General features: G+C 42.5%; 1 protein-coding gene across 1 annotated transcript in view; it reads right to left on the bottom strand.

The window, feature by feature from the left end:
* The window catches only part of fgfrl1a (fibroblast growth factor receptor like 1a), a 76,553-nt gene that overhangs the window by 43,273 nt on the left and 9,975 nt on the right, over positions 1-23,305 (bottom strand). The window contains exon 3 of the mRNA XM_073486737.1: positions 3,806-4,078. Within this exon, the coding sequence (XP_073342838.1) occupies positions 3,806-4,078 (273 nt within the window). The remainder of the gene's footprint in view (positions 1-3,805; positions 4,079-23,305) is intronic.

The following is a 23,305-nucleotide window of genomic DNA, read 5'->3' as shown; positions in this document are numbered from 1 at the left end:
ATTGAACTAAAAGTGCAGAGAAAATGTAGAACTGAATCATATTTCTAAATCAATCCTCTTTCAAGTCCTGTTTCAGGTTTATTTCCCATTTGTCAACTTTCATCTCATGCTTCCATTTGTCTGATTTCAACAGTCATCGTGTTTCTGCTGCTTGATGAACATGAATCACGTACAAACTTGTTTATTTAAACGTGTTTGAATACATCTACGCTTGTAGATCTTTCTCTGCCTGTCTTTCCTCCTTTTTGTTCTCCCAATTATGACCAGATGTCAGCTGCTACGGCTGAGCTGCTCAATCATCACAAATCTAAACTCTTGAATGGACCTGCATGCAACACGCAAACACACACTCTCAGACAAAAAGTGCACTGATTAACATAAAAAACACTAAACTGTATTTCCGTGTTCACGTTCACTGAAAACACACTCCGGCAACACACAAGTCCAAACCAAACTTCCTTCCTTCCTTCTTACGCACGGCTTCCCGACTCCAGACACGCTCCTATTGTCATCACATCTGGTTTGAACTATAAATTTTCTATCATTTCGCTCTTCTGGGAGGAGAAACAATCTCAGGGTTTCATACGAAGACGGACAGCGGAGAAAAAGAAGAAGAGAGAGGGAGGAATAAAAGACGAGAGCTCTCCTGGCAGTCAGTTTTTGAAGGACACCGAGGTTTGTGGAGCAGAAATAAAAAAAATATCTTTCTCAGTTTCACTTTACTGGTGGTCCCATAAATCTGTGCACACCAACGCAACCATACACACATGCACGACGCCTCAGATAAACAAGCACATACACACACACACACACACACATACACAGGCTGTTTACTCTGAAAACATTTGCCAACCTACACACAATGAAAGAACAAACACTCGAAGGAATCTTCTAATTTCCCCCGCCAACAAAAGCCTGCCTTCACAAAAAAATGCCTCTCCATCACTTCCAGTCACCAGGCAGTCGTGCAGTGGATGTTTTACAGTAATCAAACGGTAAAACGTCCGGGAAAAGAAAGAAAAAAAAAAGGAAACTGTGAAAATATTGATAGAAATTAAGTCGTGGTCGGAGAAAAATGAGCCGGCTGACTGAGGAAGGAGGAACGAGGGCTGAGATTGAGCGTTAATAGGAAAAAGGTGTTAAAGATACTTTGGGTTAGAAATTGAGAGGGAAACACAACAAGACACAGGTGTGGGCTCATTACTGTGAGACGGAGCGGTCACAGAATAATTACGGCAGGACCACACAGGAGAGCAGATTAAACCGGAGAGGAGGAGGAGGAGGAGGAGAGACGGGAGGAAGTGAGGAGGCAAAGGAGAGAAAAACTCACTGAGCAGAGACGCAGAAAACTAAACTTCAGTTTGAAAAAGTCCTGAGCCGATGAACACGAGCCATAACTGCATCCATCTATCCCCTCCATGCTTCAGACATCGTTCAGTATGCAGATTGTTCCAGCTATGAAAACACTGCCCTCCACGCTAACTGCGTCTCTGAGGAGATGCTGTGGCATGACTCCTGGCTAGAGTTACAGGGAGGGGTCATCACTGAAGGTTAACCTGGTGGAGCACAAAGTGTCACGATTGCACGTTATTGAATTTTCGTTGATATCCACTCTGTCTGTGCCCTCCAACTCTTTTTGACCAATTACCTGCGCTGATATATGCACATATTTTTTTTTCTAGCTAATGGTGCAGAGCATCAAGTCTCTCCTGTAGTGGAATTAACATTTTATCATGCCTCCTCTTATTGTCACAATGCTTTTCAAGATGTACACTTTCACTGGGAAAGATATTGGTCATTGATTTGCATTGCGTGGGCTTAATTTAGTGTATTTTTGGCTCGTCGTATCAGCAGGAATGTCATTTTGGGCCAATGCTAATATTTCATTTTAAATCCTTTATTTAAGCCTTTCATTTTAGGCTGATACAGACGACATGCTTGACTTGAAAGTTTATTCTCCATCTTAGAAACAGCAGTTGACAATCTCATGTCAAATCTAGTTAGCAACTGTTTTGGTGCTTTCGATCGAATCAGATCATCGTCATCCTCAGCACACCCCAGTAAACTTTGAGGACGTCTCCCCCACATTGGCCAAAAAGTTGAGTATAAGGACGAGAACTCCTAAAAAAATGTATATTTGACACTGGACAAACTCCACATGCAATACCGAGAAGGTGTGATACGATTAAACTTGCCAGAACAGCAACTTTTATGGTGAGATTACTCTGAGAACTACACCAAGATTGCTGCAGGTGCATAAAAACAGCCAACAGTTACATTTACCAAACAGTTTTACATTTAAATATACTGTATGTGTGCAGATTTGGGTGACATTCCTGCAGGTAACGGCAGGTCTGTGGTCGAAGCAGAAGTACACGAAGTATTGGTCCTCTGTGGCCGGTGAGGCTAACTTAAATGACAAACTCCTGATTTGCTCGCGGGGGGTTCGCCCAATCCATTGTCTCTGAAGCATGTGAGTGTGCGCATATGTGAAACTGAATAAAAGGGACAGTGAATGAGAGCGAGCGAGTGAACGAAGGAGAGAGAGAGAGAGAGAGAGGCAGCAGCTGTCTGCCTGGATGACCTCAGCAGCAGCTGCTGCACCCCCCCCGCCCCTCCACCCTCCACCACCCTGCTGCCCTCTGTATGCCAGCTCCCCTTTGAAGTTCAGGTCAAGACCGATACAGCTCCGGATCACATACCGATAGTCATTACTGGAGGTAGAGGGATATTATTTAATGCCCATTTATTGTACATAATAGGATAAAAAAAATATTCCTGAAACTGAAATTAAAATGCAAACTTTTACATAATCAGAAAATGTCATTTCAAAGGAAAAACTGTCACTTAGCATAAGTGACAATAACATCTATGGGTATTGTGGATATTGCTGCAACGGTAACTTTTGTTTGTTAATTGGTCTCATGTCACAAACCATTAACGATCAATATTCATCATTGCTACTTTTAAGACTCCCACCGCGCTAGAAAAATCTTGTCTGACCGTTCGCTTTGTCAAAATGTTGAATATGAATTCCCATTAAGAAGATATCGGCTGGTGATATCTGCGTCAGAGCATTTTACTCGAGCCCGTCTTTGAAGTGCTGACGCGAGGCAGAGAGAGATGCTTCAGACAGATTCTGTGGATTCACTGGAACCTGACACACACACACACACACACACACACACACACACACACACACACACACACACACACACACACATTGACACACCGTCTTCCCTCCAGGTATTTTGTTTACATGGACAGACATTTGAGTCCCGGTATAGAAAGACACACACCTTGATTTGTGCTTCAGGCTACAGACAACAAAGTTTGTACAACTGAGTAAACACATAAAGACACACACCCTGACAACCAACTCAGCTTTCTGGATGCAAAATTGGAAAATCATTATGTAAAAAAAAAACAAAGCTCAACAATGAGTCTTTTATAGACATCAAACCTAAGACACTACACTGACGCAATGTCGTACACACAAGCAGAGCCGGGGGGAAAACAAAAGCATGTTCTCTAACAATCTCATTTATGATCATACAGGAACACACAAGAGTAACAACTGTGGTCACACACACAAACACACACACACACAGTCCTTCATTGTCTGACGGGCTGATTGCTGTATAATGGCCCCGCTAATCTAACCTGGCTAATTACATATCCTAGCAACTCACACAACAGAATCAATGAAAGCGAACAAGTATGAAACGACTGTGTTTAATCAGTCTGTCATCTTGAACAACACACAAATCCACACTGTACAATCTCATTCTCTGTTTGTTCTTACCTATGATGATGAGTGTGTAGTTGACGTTCACGCTGCCGAAGCCGTTGGTCGCCTTACAGATGTACGTCCCCGCGTCCTCAGTCTCCACCTCTTTAATACGCAGAGCGTGCTGTAGGACCCTGAACCGGGTCCAGCCGCTGTGGATGTTGCGGTTATCTTTGGTCCACATGATGAGCGGCGGGGGGTCGCCCTCCACGGGGCAGGGCAGCTTCATGGTGCGACCCAGACGGACGCTCTGCCGGTGGGCCACTCGCTCTGACACCCTGGGTGGACCTTAACGGAGAGACAGAGGAAAAGGAGAGTTATTATTTTGAAATACTTTACAGTAACAGTGCTGATATGTGGATATGTTGTTTCACTCTACACCTTTGAAAACAAATCAGATAACAGGAAGTGTGAACAACCAGGCAACTTAAGGGCATTTAAACCTGCTGATGAAACTTCACACAAGTCTTTTGTTTCCAGCAAATCCATTTTTTTCTAACTGAGTTGGGATGAAAATCAGTGAATAGCTGCTGCTTGTGTCCACACAATTCAAATCTTTGCCTTAATAGGTCATTCTGACCCACTTTGGCAGAGATACAACATCTTCCTTCTAAGGACAACGAGCCATTGAAGCATTAAAAATAGGAAACCTCAGACGACCAATATTTGGAAAAAATATATATCAGAGTAAAATCTTAGTGTCAAAATACAGAACAATCAGTCATGGAATGCAATTAAGTACAATTCACTCAACTGTGGTGCTCAAGTTCAGTTCTGAGGAACCGTTTTCTGTTACTTATACATCATTTCCACTTTATTTTGGAGAAATGTAACCAATCAGATAGTGTTGTTGGCGGGGCACTGAGTGAGACCACAGAGTGATAACAGACAGAGAGAGGTGGCTGCATCGAAGCTGAAGGAGATCATTTTTAAACAAATTATTTCATCAGCAAAAAAAACCCGAGAAGAAGAAGAGCAACGATAAAAAACACTAATTGTTTGCATTTGATTCTAGTCACCAGCCTGTGATCAGCTGAAGGTGACAAAGGACAGCAGCTACGGATTCATTTCATTTTCAAATACAGTAATGGTTTAATCTATGAAATGAAACAAAAAAGAGAGAGAATAAACGTCCCAGAGCCCAAAGTGACTTCTTCAATCATCGTGTTTTGTTTGTAACTCGTCCAAAACCGAAATATGTTTTCATTTTACGATAATTTACAAAGAAAAGCAGCAAATCTTTAATTTGGAGAAGCTGCAACCTGAGAATGACTGAATGCATTTCTTACTGTTATTGCCTGAAAAAATAGTGCAACGACATTTCTGTTCATGACTAATTACTCATTTCAGCTCCCAGGTTATGATCTAGATATGAAATGTTCATACTTATCACTGACATATCATTGAGGGATGCCCTGGGTGTGCCCGTAACCAGATAACTGCACTGTGCAGACTGCGTGGTTTCACAGAGCATGAGAGGCTGCAGCCCCGCAGTGATTAGGCGTGTTGAGCGATGGAGGCATGTCAGCAGGTTTAACGCCAAGGTTAGGATGACCTCTCATGATGCTCTCCTGACATGCCCCCATCTTCATGCCTGCAGCCACTCACGGCTTGTTTTCAGCAAAAGAAAAGCACCTTATATGGCATTTAAGGCAAAGTGATTATCCTGTAACCTTCAAGAAGTTCATAATGGCTTGGCTCAAACATTGACATTTGAACACGGACAACAATAGATTCCCAGGGAGCAATCACAAAGCCAAGCTAATATGAAGTGAGATGTCGTGTCGAGACTTAAAATCAGGCGTGACCTTGACCGCTCAGTAGCCGGTCTACTGTGAAACCACACACTAGAAAAACAGAGGGGGTGAAGAAGGAGGGAGCTGACTGACTGGGAAAGACGGGAGGAAATTAGAGAGTGATGGAGAGAACAAATAGGGGCGAGGAGGAGCTGGAGAAAGAGAGGAAGGAAATAAAGGGATGGAATTTAAGGGAGTCAGTCTAAGAGGAGAAATATGGCCGAATAGGACAGGAGTACAAAGAAACACAAACAGGAAGATGGAGAGATGGGAGAAGGAGGAGTGTAGGAGTCTGCAAGGTTCAGTGCATCTCTGTTCGACTCCTCATTATTCCTTCTGGGTTAAAACAATAGCCTCCAAATATAGCAGCACCGTAAAACACATAGTAGGCCACCATGTAGCAAACAAAGTGTCCTAACAGACAACAAAAGGCGATTGTATGGAGAACCATCAGAAAACAACCTCGTTCAGGTCGCGTCCTGCGGTGCCAGAGAGGGAGGGCTGATCTGAACAATGTGCCTGATAGAGGCTTATCAACAAGAACGCATGAAGCTTAGAAACGTATGTGAACACACCTCAAATGTAAACGTTTAACTGCCCCTTTTGTCTGATGCTTTCTTATCACAGGGAACCAACACAGCCCCGTGCCAGGTACTACATATGGAGACCTTTACTCTGCCCTTAGAGACCTGAAGTCTCTGGTTGTTTTCAGTCAGCTTTTGACAATTAGTGCAAAAGGAAGAGAAATTGAAGTCAGGATGTGCCAACAGGGGAAGAACAGGCAGTTCTAGTATTATTACTAGTACAAATTGGAAGTACATGCTCGAGGTACTAGGGGAGTAATGGTGCACAGAAGTCAAAGTTTGGTTCATTCACTGCTTTAGGAGTCAGGCTTAAGTTTGAGTTCGGTGCTGCGGGAAAAACCCACCTCAGCCAAATCCATAAGGATACATCTAGTTTCATCGGGGGATGCTGTCAAATGTGTGTTAGCATGTTCACATGTTAACAAATGCTGCTAACAGCGTGGGAGTAAAAGTTTCCATTCGAACTTTGGCTCCGCATTACGTGCATTAATCTACATACCATGCAGTCTGCCTGCTGCGGCGCACACTGGCACTAATACTCAAAACCATTACAGCTCTATCAAGTACATTTCCACATGTGGACAGGACGAGATTGGGGTCAGACTGCTAACTCTGCCATTAACTGACGACCCGCTCTGCCTTCTGAACAGCTCTGTGAAAGCTTGAAGGATCATTCCAGCCTGTTTGTACTTTTTATAGTACTGTACTAGGTTATAACATTTTACTGCAGCTGCAACTCATAATTATTTACATAGTCGATTAATGTGTTTTTCCATTAGTTGTTTGGTCTTTAAAATGACCATCAGTGTTTCATGAAGCTGAAGATGACGTCCTCAGATGTCTACATTTTTGCATTTCTTCAGGAAGAACTCAGGAGTTAGTATGAGCAACAGTAATGACCGTGATTCGCAGCCTTCCTGCAGAGGATTAAAAAAAAAGACTTGCTGTTTATTGGGGCCGATATTCAGCATTTTCCCAATTACCAGTATTTTTTGGCTCTGATGCAGCAAGTTATCAAATAAATGCAGTGCAGAAAATAGAAATACACAAGTAAAGCACCTCAAAATTGTACTTTGATATAATACTTGAGTAAACTTTACTTCCATCACTAATTTTTTTCTTTCACTGTAATGTTTATCGGTGCTCAGTGTCGGTTATTGGTCTCCTCCTCCGAAAAAAACCACATTGGTCCGCTACACTTCATTGGCCAGCACCAATACGAAACAACACACGAATCTGGATTTATCTGTAGATGTAGGAGATGAATAGGGTGAAGTCCAGAAGTGTAGCTGAGTCAAGCTGCTTATAAAAAGGAGGAAAGTAACAGTAGTCTCTTAGTATTTGCTGCCACGACGGGCTGTTGTTTCAACAGGAGAGCAGGAGGTGGACACAATGATGGATGGATGGAGGTGAAATGTGTGAAAAAGACATTAGTCACACAGAGGTATTCACAGGAGCCTCTCTTCCTCTCTTCTCCCTCCTCCTCCTCCTCCTCCTCCTCCTCCTCCTCGCTCCTGGCCGGGGGAATGTGTTCGTCCAGCTGTATGGCTTTCTCATCAGGGGCCTGATAGCTTCCTCATTTTCCTCTACCTCTATTTCTTTCTCTCTTCTCTTTCTGTTGCTCTTTCTGTTGTCCCACTTTCACTCTAGGTTTTCCTGACTCTCTCTATATGAATTGTGGCCCTTTAATGTCCCTGTTTTTTCTCTCTCCTTATTTATTTCTTCCTTCTCCAGCAGATTGAAATCTCATTCCCCTGAACTCTCACCACTCCCTGCTACCTCTCTCTCTCTCTCCTCCTTGCCCTTAACCCCTTGCCTCCCCTCGCTGCCTCCTCCTGTCCTCTCTTTCTCCCTGTCAGCGCTCATTTCCTCTCTCTCTATTTTCCTCTCTTACTCCCCGCTCTCTCTTTTCTCTTTCATCACTCTCATTCACACCGTCCTCTCCGTTGCAATGCTGTATCTCGCTCTTTTCCCTCCTGTGTGTGATTTACTGGTCTCCTTCCCCTGTTTCTTCCCCAGAGGATCACAGGAGCAGGACCTCTACCTGAACCTCTCAACTTTCGACAGTTAACCTCTCCTACATCTCTCCCCGATGAAGGGAACACACACCAGCAGCCTCCTCTCCTCCTCCTCCTCCTCCTCCTCCTCCTCCATGGCCCATGACCGAAGTAAAGTCTTTTTAAATCTGTCTCCAGGGGTGAAACTGAAGCGAGCAAAAAAACTATTCTTCTCTTTCACGACACACAGGGTTTGTGAGAGTGCGCCATTTTCTAACAAATATCTACTCCTGAAAGGAAGAAAACGCTGCAAATATTGTATTTAAACGATGCTGACGACAGTCTGTGTGTCTTTGTGCTTGTGCATCTGTCTTTGTGCGTCTGCAAAAGAAAATTGAAGGTCTGTTTAGTCCATTTGGGTCTTACGGGGCTCCCTTACCTGCAACTGGCTCCGCACGACAATCTAAAGCACCTTGAAGATTGTTTGTCTGACTCCACACATGCTGTGCACACCCTCCCTCCCTCCCTTCCCCCCTTATACAGTGTGTAGGTGGGTTGTACAGTACGTGCACGTCTGGTATTCTGCCTACTAACAGGAAAACACAGCCCAACATCAGACACTCCCACAGAGCTGCACATCCTCTGCCTGGATGGAGTCTGAAGGCCAAATAACGCAGAGCAGGACTCGGTTCATACAGTCTGTTCTTTGACTGGTTACTCCCAAAACAACTGCAAATACACGGTTTAAGCTCTGTTAATGGACTGCTTTGACATGTTGGGATAAATCATATCAGTCTGTTCAATATGAAGCCGGAGCCAGAAGACAGTTAGCTTAGCTTTGCAAAAAAGATTTAGAACGGGGGCCATCAGGAACAGAGCCGGGCTGTGAAGCCAATTTGACTTGAGTGTTATAACTGTGTAACTGCGAGATGACTCATTTTTACCATCAGAATTTTATCTATTCAGGCCGATAAGATTTGGAAAGTGAGATTTGGAAAGAGCTGCACGGTGCAATCTCTTCACGAGCAGACCGATCCACCGCGGCAAAAAGCGGTGTTGAAGAGCGAGCAGCGATGGTCACATCCACGGAGCAGCGCTGACTTTTGGAAACTTGTGAAAAATTTAAATCTGCAGCCATGAATAAAATGTGAGAGTCGGGAAAGGCTGAGTCATCGAATGCAATCGTAACTGAGCTTGAACTATCTTCTTGGAGCTGAACTGGAACTCGTTTTTTTAATCAATTAACTGAAACATGAGTCAGTCTAAACAAAATAAGCCTGACTTATTTGGTAATCTTGCTTGAGGGAACAGGCCCATTCCTTTTTTTATTTTATTTTAACAACTTGGCAAATAGACGACATTAAAAGTTTGCAGAATTAGTTGTTACGGTAAAAGCCCGTCAGTGTAGAGGGGGAAGGGGAAGTGTAAGTCACACAGTATCTAAACATATGTGCAGTATCATGGATGACACTTTATCGTCTCTCCCTCTGATCCTTCCTGTCAATCCTGTCATGCCTCACAGTTTCTAAAGCTCTGGACCACACTCGTGTATCACTGTTGGGCTTTGATGCTGCTGCTCTGGTGCCGTCCAGTTCATTCTAGCCTCAACAAATCCTGCTTACTCAGGTCCAGTTCAGTCTCATCTCGTCATGACCGAGTAAGAGTTTTCTTAGATTTGTCTCATCTATGTCACTCATGACTATTTTTCTTGCTTTAACATACAAATACAACTCGCAAAGCTTTTTGCATTTTCCCACGCTAACATTAGCAGATATAACACAGTTGAGTATGTTTTCTTTGGTTCTCTGCTCTACATACTTCTTTGAATTTTCAAAGATCGCTGCCAACTTATATCTGAGCGCAGCGTTGTTTGTTCAAATCAGAGTCACAAAATGTCTTTCACAGATGTTTCCATTAGTGAAAAAGGTGACAAAGAAGGATTTGCGGTATATTTTATATTAGAAGGAAAACTATAAAATGGCCACAAGAACACAACTGAGGTTTCATCGTAGCATCTGAATACTTTGACATTTGTCTAGGTGCTGAAAAATTACCTGCTAATTTAGTCATTTTTGTGTTGCATATTTTGGCGCTGTGTGACAGACGGGATTACACTTTATGCTTTGGATGGAGAGCTGGGTTTTAATGCCCTTAACGTTCCACTGGTCTTAAGAGTCAGATGGGTCTGCAGAGTCCAACACAACGTTGTTGTTGGCAGAGACGCGAGACTGGAGCGAGAGGGGAGAGCCGAGGAATGCTTTTGATGGAGTGCACTTAACAGCAGGACTCAGCGTTGATGTACTGCGCAAGGTAGAGGTGTGTGTGTGCGTATGTACAGTGTGTGTGTGTGTGTGTGTGCATGCTGAGCTATGCTGATGGGTCCACAAGAGGTCATCGTTATTATCGGATCAGGTATAAAAGTAACATTTACCTCTTTTCTTTCTCTCTTGTAATTTTAACTAAGCTCACAGTTTATCCTTTCGCAATGCGCTTCAATGAGAATGTGTGCGCTCGACTCAAATTACCTCCAAACCCGTAAGTCCGTTATTTACGCAACGCTTTCGGTGAAACCCTGTAATCCCCCGCTGTTATGTTTTTGTATCTGAATTTTCTTTATAAGCATGGATCCTGTTATCATATCAATGCTCTCTAAATTGATTACGACCAGTTGGATAGCTGGTTGTGTAACACCACGTTAGCTGGACCAAGATTTAAAGCCAACAAATGTCTTTCCTGCTCTTCATGTAGTTCACTCACACACTCCAACACAGTCAGGCTTTTTTTCCTTTGGCCTGGAGCAACAGGCAGACTGATGGGTGAACATTAAGTTGTCTTCCTTAAGTTCACACACACACACATACAGAGACACTTTCTCATTTGGACCCAGTCACTTCCACCCTAACAATAGGTCAACTGCTGCTTGTTACTCCGTCCTGACAGTTAACACCGAGCCTGAGGCTGGGGTGGATGTACCGACATCATTCAAGGGCTACATGACACACTCAAAACCAAAGGCTTACACTTGTCTCACACACACACACAAAAGAAAAACACACAGCGGCCTGAAAAAGTTTGAGGAATCTGCTGAGTGGTCGGTACGGCCACCTGATCGCCTGAGCGACTCACACCATCGGCTCTCTGTGAGCACACACACACATAAAGGTGTAAAACTAGCTGTAATCCTTTTTACATTTGTTTGTATCAGATATTTTATTGCCTGATAATAATCTCAGAACTTTCCTAGAAGTGTGATTTCTTCTTGCTCTCACATTTTCCCTCCTTTCACTACATCTTCACTCCGCTCTCTCTCCCTCTGCTCCTTTCACTAAAGCATTTCTAATTAATGGTTATACTGTTCCACCTTTCTTCTCTTCTGGCGGCTGCACCTGTTTGCTTTTCACGTGGGGAACAAAGTTCCCACAATCAGGTGAAAGTATAAGAACAAATGCGGCTATTTAGAAAGAAACCTACCAAACAAGTTGCTGTGATTGAGCACAGGTTGTGTTTGAGGAGCTTTAGGCTCAAAGATTTCCCCCAAAACCTCATTTAGAAACAAAACTTCACACATTTAAAGAAACTGGCCAGAACATGAAAGTGTAGGAATGATATTAAATTGCCATATAGTCATGCACTTCCTTCCAAAAACAAAGACCAGTGTTTAAGTTTCATGTTAATGTTCTGAAACCAGCGGGGTAAGGTGCAAAATCTACCACAGGCCTTTTCCTGTCGGGTTTAAACTTGGCAAGAGCCATAAATCTGTTCAGTTTAAAACGCTGGACTAAAAAAAAAAAGTATGAATTATGTTTCATGACACACCCCTGCTCCAATGTATACAGAAGAGAAGATTTATGAAAACGATTCATTTAACTAACTGAGGGGAAAAGGAAACGGCAATTATGGAAACAATTCGCTACTTGGAAATCACCCTGCGTTTATTCAACTGTGGGAAAAAAATGTCTGAAACATCAACCGAGACTTGTTGCTACCTTTGTGTAATTTATTGCTAACATGTGGCTAACGCTCCCATATGTTACTGTGAAATGTGTGTAATTGTGTAATTATAAAAGAACAATTTCATATTTATGACTGAGTGGTCTGGTGTGAAGTCAGCCTCATGACTCATGACTGTAACCTCTCATGAGAAAAGAGTTACCGGACTGAAATGCCTTTTTTTTCTCCGGTTTACTGACGTGCAAATTCAGGGGTTTTACGCTTATTGACTGAAGTATCCTAATTAGATACTAATTCGATATGACAAAAAAATCGTATTGTGTTTTTATTTTTTTCATTGCTTTATTGGAGGACAGCTTAGAGAGATGACAGGAAACGGGATAAGAGAGGGGATGATACGCAGCAAAGGGCCACAGGTCGGACTCAAACTGTGACAGATATTGCAGTTGTGGGTCATTTTTGCATTAAAAAGCCCCTCTGCCGAGGCCCAACAGTCTCCTTTACTTTAATCAAGCCTAATCCAATATCAAACTTGACAGTCCGGTATCACGTTAAATTTTAAATGAGCCCCATAACTGCTTCACCATAATTTAAGCTCACCAGGTGAAGATACCAGCCACCCAAAAATACGGCAGATTTTTTTTCCGTCAAGATCAATCCATTATTCTCTGTGAAATCAACACAAATGTTTATCCTCTCCTGGATCCCTCCCTTTATCCAGATCTGCACCAAAAGTTAATGGGATCTATTCTGGGCTGAGACCCATCCTCCATCCAAGTTTAGTAGTTTTGGTGTGATCCTGCTGACAAACCAGTTAATGATGACGAAGTGAGAATATGATTTGTCAGCTGGGGCATCGCTGTAGCACCACAACGCTTCATTTATAACGTATGTTGTGGCTCATTTTATTCAAAAATTGCAGGTCCTGCAATCTCAATATTACACTTACTTGGCCGTATTGTGATTTAAATAATATCTTGATTAATTATTCAGCTCTAATCCTAAAAAGATCTTCAGTAAACAAACTGCGTGTTTATCAGAGAAAACAGGAAGTTATTCTCCCCGACACACATTCATCTGTTTGTGTCCAGAGAGAGGACGAGGCGAGCGAAGGTTTCTGCTTAAATACAAAAAGTTAGATTCATAAAATAAACGTGAAGTCACCCTGTGAAACCTAAAGTCACTGTAAGGTCCCAGAATAAACACTGCGGTAGCTTCATCTCTTAAAGGTTAGACGGAGGATACTAGAACAAGTGGGAAAAGTGGGAACGCGGCTGTTTGAGGAAAAACCAAGACAGAGAACATAAAGTTCTGCAAACCACCGAGAACCTGAGGGCAGCTTGAACCGAGAACATTCTTCTGAAGCTTATAAAAGGCTTTACGGAAACCACATCATGCACAGTATGCACTTGTGTGAGTGTGTGTAATACCAACTCTGGTGCATTATGTAAATGCAGATGAAGGAAAGTGAGGAAAGTACAGTAAGGAGAGAAAAGAAGGACAGAAAGACACACACACACTTAAGTTACGTGATGGAGTCAGGAAGGGATAAAGACGCCCGACTTAATCCACACAAACAACTACCTGCTAACATCTGAGGATTTGCAGGTAAACTGCGGCCTGGACGAGAAACTGACATTATAATGACTACCTTGGACAAAAAGCGTAACAGAATGTACTTTGCTTTCTATACGCTTGTAGCACGTTTAGACAAAAAGATTGACAGGCTTAAAGACATCCTCAACGGTCCATTAACAACCTGCAGTCAGGACTTGTTGAAAACTGATCTGGTGGCTGCTCACGAACGAAGACACAGAAGGATGTTTTTCTGTTTCTCCTGTTTCTCACGGACGACGGGTGACTTAGATTTTACACTGTTTGACAGTGGGCATATTAAAACGCCACACCTGTCTCCTGTGACGACACAGTGTCTCCACAACATCCATGTGACCCTGTGAGCTCGGTTTTTACATCATGGATCAATTTATTTATACACCGTATTGGACACAGCACTGCTTGATTACTTCACTTCATACTTCACTTCAAGCAAAGAAGGGATCGTTCTTTCGAGCTGTTCTGCCACTTTGGTGAGATAATAAATCATGTCGGGCAAGATGTGAGCGTCCAGGTGAATTTGGACCATCTCTTTATAGCTCCTTAAGTAAAGAGAGAGAGAAAGAAAGAGAGGGAAAGAAAAGAAGAAACACAGAGTAAGCAGGCTAGCTGGGGCTGAAAGTAGGTCAAAGGCTATAAGTACTATCCCAGTTAAGTGTGTTTATTTGTGTGTATGCATTATTCGTGGCTGGTCAGTGTATGAGGGCCGAGGACTGGGTTTCACAGGGAGCAGACGCTCTGATCCAGAGCCAGTTACCAACGAGTATGACGGTATACTGAGCGTACCTTCATCGTGAATCACCAACGTCTAAGCAAATAAATATGTTCAATGTACTCAAGTACAATTTTTAGGTACTTTACTTGAGTGTTTCCATTTTCTGCTACTTTACGCTTCCTCTCCACTACATTTGTTTGATACATTTAGTTTCTAGTTACTTTTACAGATTCAGAGTATTCAGCGTTTATAGGCTACTAATTACGATGGTTACCAATCAGACAGTGTTGTGGGCAGGACACTGTGTGAGAGGATGCTTAGGTTATTTCATCCACAATCTAACGACTACAAATAGTTTGAGACAAACAAAAAAGATACAAAAACAATATACAACAAACGGGGCTGCAGCTTTTCAATTCTCAATTAATCCAACAGTTGTTTGGTCCCTATGATGTCTGAAAATGGTGAAACATGCACCAAAAGAGCAACCTCAGACACACTGGATACTATGTCTACTTTTTTGTTAATTAATCAATTAGTTGTTTGGTCTGTTAAAATCTGCCCACAATCTTTTACTGTCTTAGAGGAGTAAAGAAAATATTCACATTTAAGCAGCTGGAATCAGAGAATTGTCATTTTGTTTTCGTTAAAAAGTTACTAGTCGATTAATCAATTATTCGTTTGATCCTTTTTATTATTTATTTTTACACATGGAGTGAATTCAGACATGTAAACAGCTTCACCTTCACCAGTGACTTCTAAACAAACGCTCGCTCTGCAAAGTCTCTCCCAAAAAAAGGTTCAGCAGCGGCAGGTGTTGTGGTCGTATGTGAGGAATCTGAGGTCGGGTCGATTTACTTATTCTGTCACTGTCAGCTTACAGTCGCCAGCAGTGGACACGACTTAGCACATGACCCTCTGAACCAAAGTACCATCAAACACTTTGTGGTAAACAACTACATTCACAAACAAAGTGGTCGTCGTAAACACATCTGGTCCTAGAGTCCGTCGGTGTTTGTGCTGAATGTCTTCTGTGTGTCTGCAGAGCGCCTCGTGCCTCGCAGATAAGGCAAGAAATAGTTGGCGCAAGATAAGATATAGTTAACACTCTGGAGTGTGTGTGTGTGTGTGTGTGTGTGTGTGTGTGTGTGTGTGTGTGCGTGTCTGTCTGTGTGTGTCTGTGTGTGTGTGGAGCAAACCGGTGTCCTCGACCTGACTTTTATCAGCATTTTGGAGGCAGACACTGTTACTCATTAACAGCAGTGATAACACACCCACACACACAAACACACACACACACACACACACACACACACACACACACACACACACACACACAGTACCACCACCTGCTATAGTCCACTTTAGTGATAAAGAGGTGAATATTTGTTGTAAGGGAGACTTTCATATTGACATAACACATATAAAGAAGGAGACAGAGTAATATGGCGAGAGAGAGACAAACACACACACACACACACACACACACACACACACACACACACACAGGTTTTGTAAACATCTCAGCAGGTGGATTTGGCTGCTTAAATAATAGATTAGATATAAAAGGGTTGTATTCAAGTAGGTGACCCTGAAGGCCAAAATAACAGACTAAGGCTGCAACTAATGATGATTTCATTATCAGTTAATCTGCAGATTAAATTCACAATCAACTGATTAATTATTTAATCTATAAAATGTGAAAAAAAATGTGAAAAATGCTCATCACAATTTTCCAGAGCACAAAGTGACGTCTTTAAAACACCTCTTATATCATTTACTATCATAAATAACAGAAAGCAGCACATCGTTACATTAATGAAGCTGGAACCAACAAATGTTTGAGATATTTTACTTGAAAAGTGACACAATTACCCACCGATAGCACACATAAGATCATTTATTAGAGCAGTGGAACAGTTGTTTCAACAGCATTTCGATGACTATATTTTAACGTGAAGTTCAGACCTGCCCAGTTTGGCCCAGTTTTAACACAAGTATCTGACCTGTAACTCACCAAATCAATACTTACTGAGTCATCATCTGAATAAACACTGCTTCTATCTCTCCTTAGCTTTGACTGCTGCTGCTTCTGACTCTGTTTTCCTTTGGTTTCCAGAGGTTTAACTTGTCCTTTCCGCGTATTACATCTCTGCTAACAGTGTCAAGCACATTTACGTCTTAGCACATTTCAATACTGGGCTAACAAAGAGCTTCACGGGTAGAAAAAAATACGATAAGAAACCTTAAAAACTGAAATAATTAAAACACAAGCAAAGAGAATCAAGCACAAAACGACAAAACAGCAAATTTCTTCATTGTACATTTCCTCCTCCTCCTCCTCCACCTGTGTGTTTTCTGGTTCGCTGGGTGGGGAGTCAGACATTCCAAGCATGCACATAACACACACACACACACACACACACACACACACACACACACACACACACACACACACACACACACTCGTGCCCCCCTCCCACATTCCACACCAATCCTCAGCCGTGACTAAGTCCATTTGTTCAGCTCAGGTCACTGTCTCATCTTAGCCTGCCGTGTGTGTGTGAGAGAGGTGGGATTAGGTGTGTGTGTGTGTGTGTGTGTGTGTGTGTGTGTGTGTGAGTGAGTGCATGTGCTTAACCTGTATCTCAATTGCTCTAATCACAAGGTTGACTGACATCTAAATGTCTCCTAAAGTCTTAAAAGGAGTGAAGACTGAAGAATGACGAGCGGAAACAGTCAGATGAAAATGCAACGATCTAAAAAAGACATTTTTCATCGAACAACACGGAGTCTGTTTCTTACTTGACATATATCTGGAAGCAACAAAAAAATAAAGAAGATTTTATATTTTCTATGGTCGGTTTTCACTTCACCCTTAGCAAAGCAGAAATATGTTGGGACGGGCGTGGAGCGGGGCCCATTGTAAGACTAAATGCTGCATTACGCTCAAAATAAAGTCGTTTTGTTTGTCTTACTCATGTCTGAAGGCAAACATGCTGCTGTCACAGAGAGGTACGAGACTCGATAATCATTCAGTTGTGGGTAATGGTACCTGATTTTTGGCAGCTTCTCACTTTTGCAATCTTCTTGGATTGTTGATTTTGGAGAGCTACAAAACACTTTGACAAACAATGCTCAGTTCAGATAAAAAAACAAAAAGTTGGCTAGATTCCGGCTGTTTTTCACCAGTGAAGAAGAACATCCCCTTGTTGAATACGTCCCTTTACAAGGTTAACGTGAGCGTGTGTTCTGGTACGTGCAGCATTTGCCGTGACTCACGGGTTGAGCCTGAACAGAGCCTGAAAAGTGTTGATTGATACGAGACACTCACAGTCAAACACACAGACACACACACGCAACGGGCAATTCCACCTGAATTCAATCAGTCATCGTGTCACTTGTAGCTGTCAGTGTGGACTTAAATCTCCGTCTGCCTCGCTCGTGTTTTCTCCATTTCTTTTTCTTGTTTCTGTAAAGATGTGTGTGTCATAATTACAGGGGAGAACACGCAGAACTACCACGTCCATTACACTCCTGTCGAGTGCTGGAAAAGTATCTGGATCCAATAAAATATGAGTGGCAATGTTAAAATGTATTAATTCAGCTTTAGTACATATATTTCATGCTACACTGCATTTCTTGCTTAAACACACAGGTGTTTAAAACTACTCTGGTTAATCAAACTTCTGCTCAGGTGATGTTGAGCTATGATGGAAATTACATGATGTCATCAAACTCAATGTTCTGATAAAGTTATAATTATTCCGCCCGAACAGGTGACAACAAAACTAAAAACAGGAGACTAAGTGAGGTGTTGAACAAGAGCAGTGTGTACACGCCCACACAGTGTTGAGCAGAGGTCTAATCAGGGGGATTAAGAGAAAACACCTGTGCAGGTGAGCTATGCATGTGAAGGGACAAGTGAGAGTACTCATTAAGCCGAGCAGAACCTTTTGTGAGGCTCGTTTATGCGCCTTCTCACACACTTCCATGCGTTCTTCATGTTGGCATGGATGTTAAGCGATATGGCCACTAGAGGGCGCCGCTCAGAGTCCGACTGCTCTCGCACCGACCTCCACTTTTCCTTCCCCAACATCTAACTCATTTACTTCCCGTCATATCTCCTCCCAGCTGCTCTGTAGTGAATGTTTGTCTCTGTTTGCTGGCGAAGTAGCATCATACAGATGTTAAGAACGTCTCAACAACTCGAGCTGCTGGTGCTGCTCTGTTGGTCCATTAAGTTAAATTATTTAGAGACGTTATCGTACGTTTTCCTTCCTGATTCCGATACTTGAGTACCGATCCGATACCAGCACATTGAACAACATGCATATTATTAATTGTTTTAACAACTGCACACTGCTAACCCCCGTTTGGATGTGCTCCAATGGATTTGTTACATACCGGTGTACGAACACTGCTTGGAAGTAGCAAAATCCAGTTTCTAATAAATAAATCATGTGTAATTGGATCAGTACACAGTACATTTGTACCGATACCGATTCCAGCATTTTATCCAGTTTCGGCAATGCATTTCCAATACTGGTATAGTAACGTAGCAGCATCTGTAGCTGGAACCTTTTCAACTATTATTCACTGAAGTTTTAATCAACAGTAATAAATAAAATTGTGTCCATTTTAAAATATAAAATAAAATACTGAATGACCTTTAACTAAAATCTAAATCTGCAAAATAACTGGTAACTATGGGCGTAAAAAAACATGTTGAGTGGAATAAGAAGTCAAACATGAAGGATTATGTATTTCTTTATGGGCTGGGACGATTCCCAAACAAATAAACCACACAACCCAGTCGACTTTCTGAAAAATGCAATGTCACAGAGCTAAAAACATGCCCTCACATTTCAGGATGTGTGAAATGTGTGAAAGTGTTTTACTTTCTACCACTGAGAGCTACCTGCAGACAGTAAACCAACCTTTAAATCTTCATTTTAACTCATTAAATACATCCATGTAAACCAGCTACACACTGAAACCTCCACTGCACTGCTGATGTGAGAGCTTTCCGTTCCACCACCTTCTCCACCTCGCTGCCTTCTCTAAAGCTCTGACAACTCAACAGTTAAATCCCAGAAAGCAGCCCGTAAGTACCTTTGTTAATTACGTGTAGAAGAATAGGCCTGTTGTGTCTCTGTGTGATAATGGTGCCAGCGCAACAGAGGGATTACCTCGGGATAATACGTGTGCTGAGCTGACCGGTGTGATGAAGGTCCGTGTAGTGGGAAATAATTAACACAGCTAACTGGTCTGCAGGCCTTTCAGCTAGACGTCAGCACCGTGTGGTTGCTGGCAGGGGATTAATGTCCTGGGTTGTTTCAATGTGGCTGTAACCAATTTCTGGAGATACTCTGTTTTTCTTTGAGGTTTTTTATTTTTTTTACAGATTGTGTCAATGTTTTGCCTGTTGCTTTGGGAAAAATGCAAGAAATCCCCGTCATCCCATTCTCCGCAGCTTTACGAATTATTAACAATAATCAACACGGGACGAGCTGTCTACTTTGGCTGCATGCTGAGTCCAGAAATACTTGTTCCACATTGTGTCATAACACACTGAGTCGAAGGTTGTGAACTCTTGGCTTTTGTCTGCAAGCAGTGAGTTCGAGCTCAGTGGAGCTCAATGTCACATTTTTGTGGCAAGTCAATTTGATTAAAACGGCCAAAAATCACACAAACTTGCTTCAAAAGGGCTTCACACTCTGTAAAGCACACAAAACTCTGTCCTTAGACTCTTGATTCAGATAAGTAAGAACTTCTGAAATACATCCTTGAAAGGGGAAAAAAGGAAGACGCAGGAAAACGACGCGGGGTCCATCTTCCAGAATGGACGACATACAATACGCACAAAACAACACTTTGACTATCTGCATTGTAAATCAAAGTGCAGAAGGTTTGGACAGGTATATTTGTACCATACCTACAACTTCATAATTCAGAAATCACTGCTTTTACAGACGGATTTAACAAGTTTAAGGGTCACGCTAAAGCTAAATCCATAAATCAGACAGACTCAGGAGTCAGAAACTGCCATCCCGCCACATCTTCAGGGAGTTTGTTCTGACTTTGTTCTGACTAAGTGGGAGCAGTTTCATCTGGAACAACTTAGCTCATATAGAAGCAGCTACTGCTGTGATAAAGTCGACATAGCAAAGTTAGATGTACTAGATATTTTAGCTTATTTTATATTTATATTTAGCCAATTTTCAGCTTTTGAATTCCAGCGAAGAGAAAATGAAAAATTGTGTTGACACAACCAGAGTTTGGTTTAGGAAACTGGATTGTTACGTCACTTAAACTGAAAGTTTTAAGTAATTCTGAGACAGCCCAGTCACAGTTTTAAATTAAAAAAAAAAGTGCAGTGTGATGAAGTACGCAGGGTTTGAACTCTTTTTTCAACTATTGCAACACTATGAATGCTTTGCAGGAGAGGCTGTTTGCTCTGTTATCCGCCTTTTTTTAAACACAGACTGCATCTCAACCCTCTGTGACGTCCGGCTTGTCACTCCACCTTATTAGTTATGATGTTCAGGACAAAGCTTGAACCTTCTGATGTGGTGGAACAACAAGTCATACAAACTAGTTATTTTCCAGGAAAACCGCAGCTTTTCACACTCAAAAACACGATCGTGTGCTTCAACCATCGGTGACAAACGATGATCTGAAAATAAACATCGATGTAGATGTTGGACATTTCTATGATACCATACTACTTTAGAGATGATAAAAATGTACTGTTTGGCCTCACAGTCACAGTCACCAGTGTATATGCCCCCTCTGGAGTCCCCTTCTGACTGAACCCACCCCCACATCTCTCACACTCCTCTCACATTCCCTCTGCAGTATGGATTCCACATCGACAGCTGGCACTGCAGAAAAAAGACGAGTGTCCCCCTCATGTGTGGTGGTTTTTCAGCTTTGTGACATGTTTTTCAGTTTTTGGTCTTGGTGGAAACTCACGCCACAACAATCGCAAACCACCCAAGAACTGTTTCTACTGACATTTGTGATCCGGGAATAAGATTTCCTGCTTTTTTCTGGATCGAACACAGCTGCGAAGAAACAAGACAACAACATAATGAGCCTGCGTGTTTCACGAGAATCCTGTAATTTTAGAATAATGAATGCAACCTGCTATATCCAGAATTTGGATATATGATCTGAATATGTGTCTACGAGTTGGTTTTTCGCATTAACAAACACTGTGTATGTTTTAATTGACACGACCAAGAGCCCAACAGAACAATATGTCAAGGCTAGAAGCTACAACAGCTTACACAAAGTCTTTCCTAAAGCCGCCGGCCTTAACATCCTGCCCCTGATCAGCCTCCTTTTCCTGGGGTCAAAGGTCACCTGTATGTCTAATAAACAACCAGGGAGAGCGAGTCCGTCTGACTGTCCATAACATGTCAATCACATCTGAGTCTGAGGTCATAATGGTGGTATTTTTGGTCGAGGGTGGACTTGTGTTCCTGTCGTTCTGTCTATCAAACACACACACACACACACACACACACACACACACAGCTGCCCTGAGCGCTGCATCCCCCCCCCCCCCCCCCCGACCCAATCTGACAGGCTGAAGCCCCCAAAGAAAAACAAGGGTCTGTGTCTCCTGTCCCAGCGATCACCTTTCAACGTCTCATTTGTAACGCCATCAGGAATAACAGCTGGAGACTGTGTGTGTGTGTGTCTGTGTGTGTCTGTGTGTGTGTGTGTGTGTGGTGTAGGTGGGGGGTTACAGGGGTTGGAATGGGGTCTGACTGAAGGGTAGACGAGGGAGAGAGAAACCAGCAGACAAAGAAAGTGGCAGAGGTATTAAAATGTCAGAGAACGAGGTAGAAAGTGACGGAGAGATCAGGCAGATCAGAGAGAGGACGAGGGCGATGCAGCGTACAGACAATCATGTGAGTGACACTTAAACAGACCTCCCTGTGGAAAGATTTTACTATTTTGTTTCACCTCTGAAAGAAAATAGTTCCCGATGGCGACCACTGGCTGCAGAGTCTATTGATTATGCAGATTGTCCCAGACTTTACTTTGGCCGACCGCCCAGGTTTTAGCCATTTTAGCATTTTATACTCAAGTTTTTTTTTGTATCTGTCCGAGAGAACAACGCCATCGATGAACCAGGGGACAATCTGCCCTTACTGCTGCTCACACAGAGAGACACTCCTAACCCTCCTAACCCTCCTAACCCTCCTAACCCTAACCCAAACGTGAGGTCTGCTGACGAACAACGCAGTTAAAATTGCTGAGAGAGAGAAAACAGAAACAGAAACTGGCGAGGCGAGCCAGTGTGTGTGCACCGATGTGCACAGTTAAAGCAACAATATGTAGGCAAACTGTTTATGCAATTCTGAAGAAAGACATTTATTTGACAGTTGATTTCTGAGTCTCTCAGGTCGTCAGAATACCGACGAACACTTCGTACCCATTGCCGGTAAAAAGTTCATTTTTAAAATTTCAACTTTTTTGAGACATCAGGGTCGTGCAGTTTGGATGGAAACACAAAAATTCTGAGAAAATATGAGTAATTATCTCCACATTTATTGTTCTGAATGTACTAATTAATGTTTGGTCTCTGACATACGTGTCAATGAGGTAACTGAACTGACACAGATTGAGAGACAGAGAGGAGATAAAGGAGTGAAAGCAGAGTGAGTGTTGTCCTGTGGGGCTCCTGGTGTGTTATTACAGTCTCCTCTGGTGCTGGCATGTGTTTTCTCTGACCCTACCTCACACACACACACACACACACACACATGCATGCACGCACAAACCCACACACACACTCTCCCTGACCCCTCCCTGATCCACTAGCTGACCTTTGACCCGCA

Source organism: Pagrus major, chromosome 18 (assembly GCF_040436345.1).
Source record: "Pagrus major chromosome 18, Pma_NU_1.0".
Taxonomy (NCBI): Eukaryota; Metazoa; Chordata; class Actinopteri; order Spariformes; family Sparidae; genus Pagrus; species Pagrus major.
This window is presented reverse-complemented; position numbering and strand designations above follow the sequence as displayed.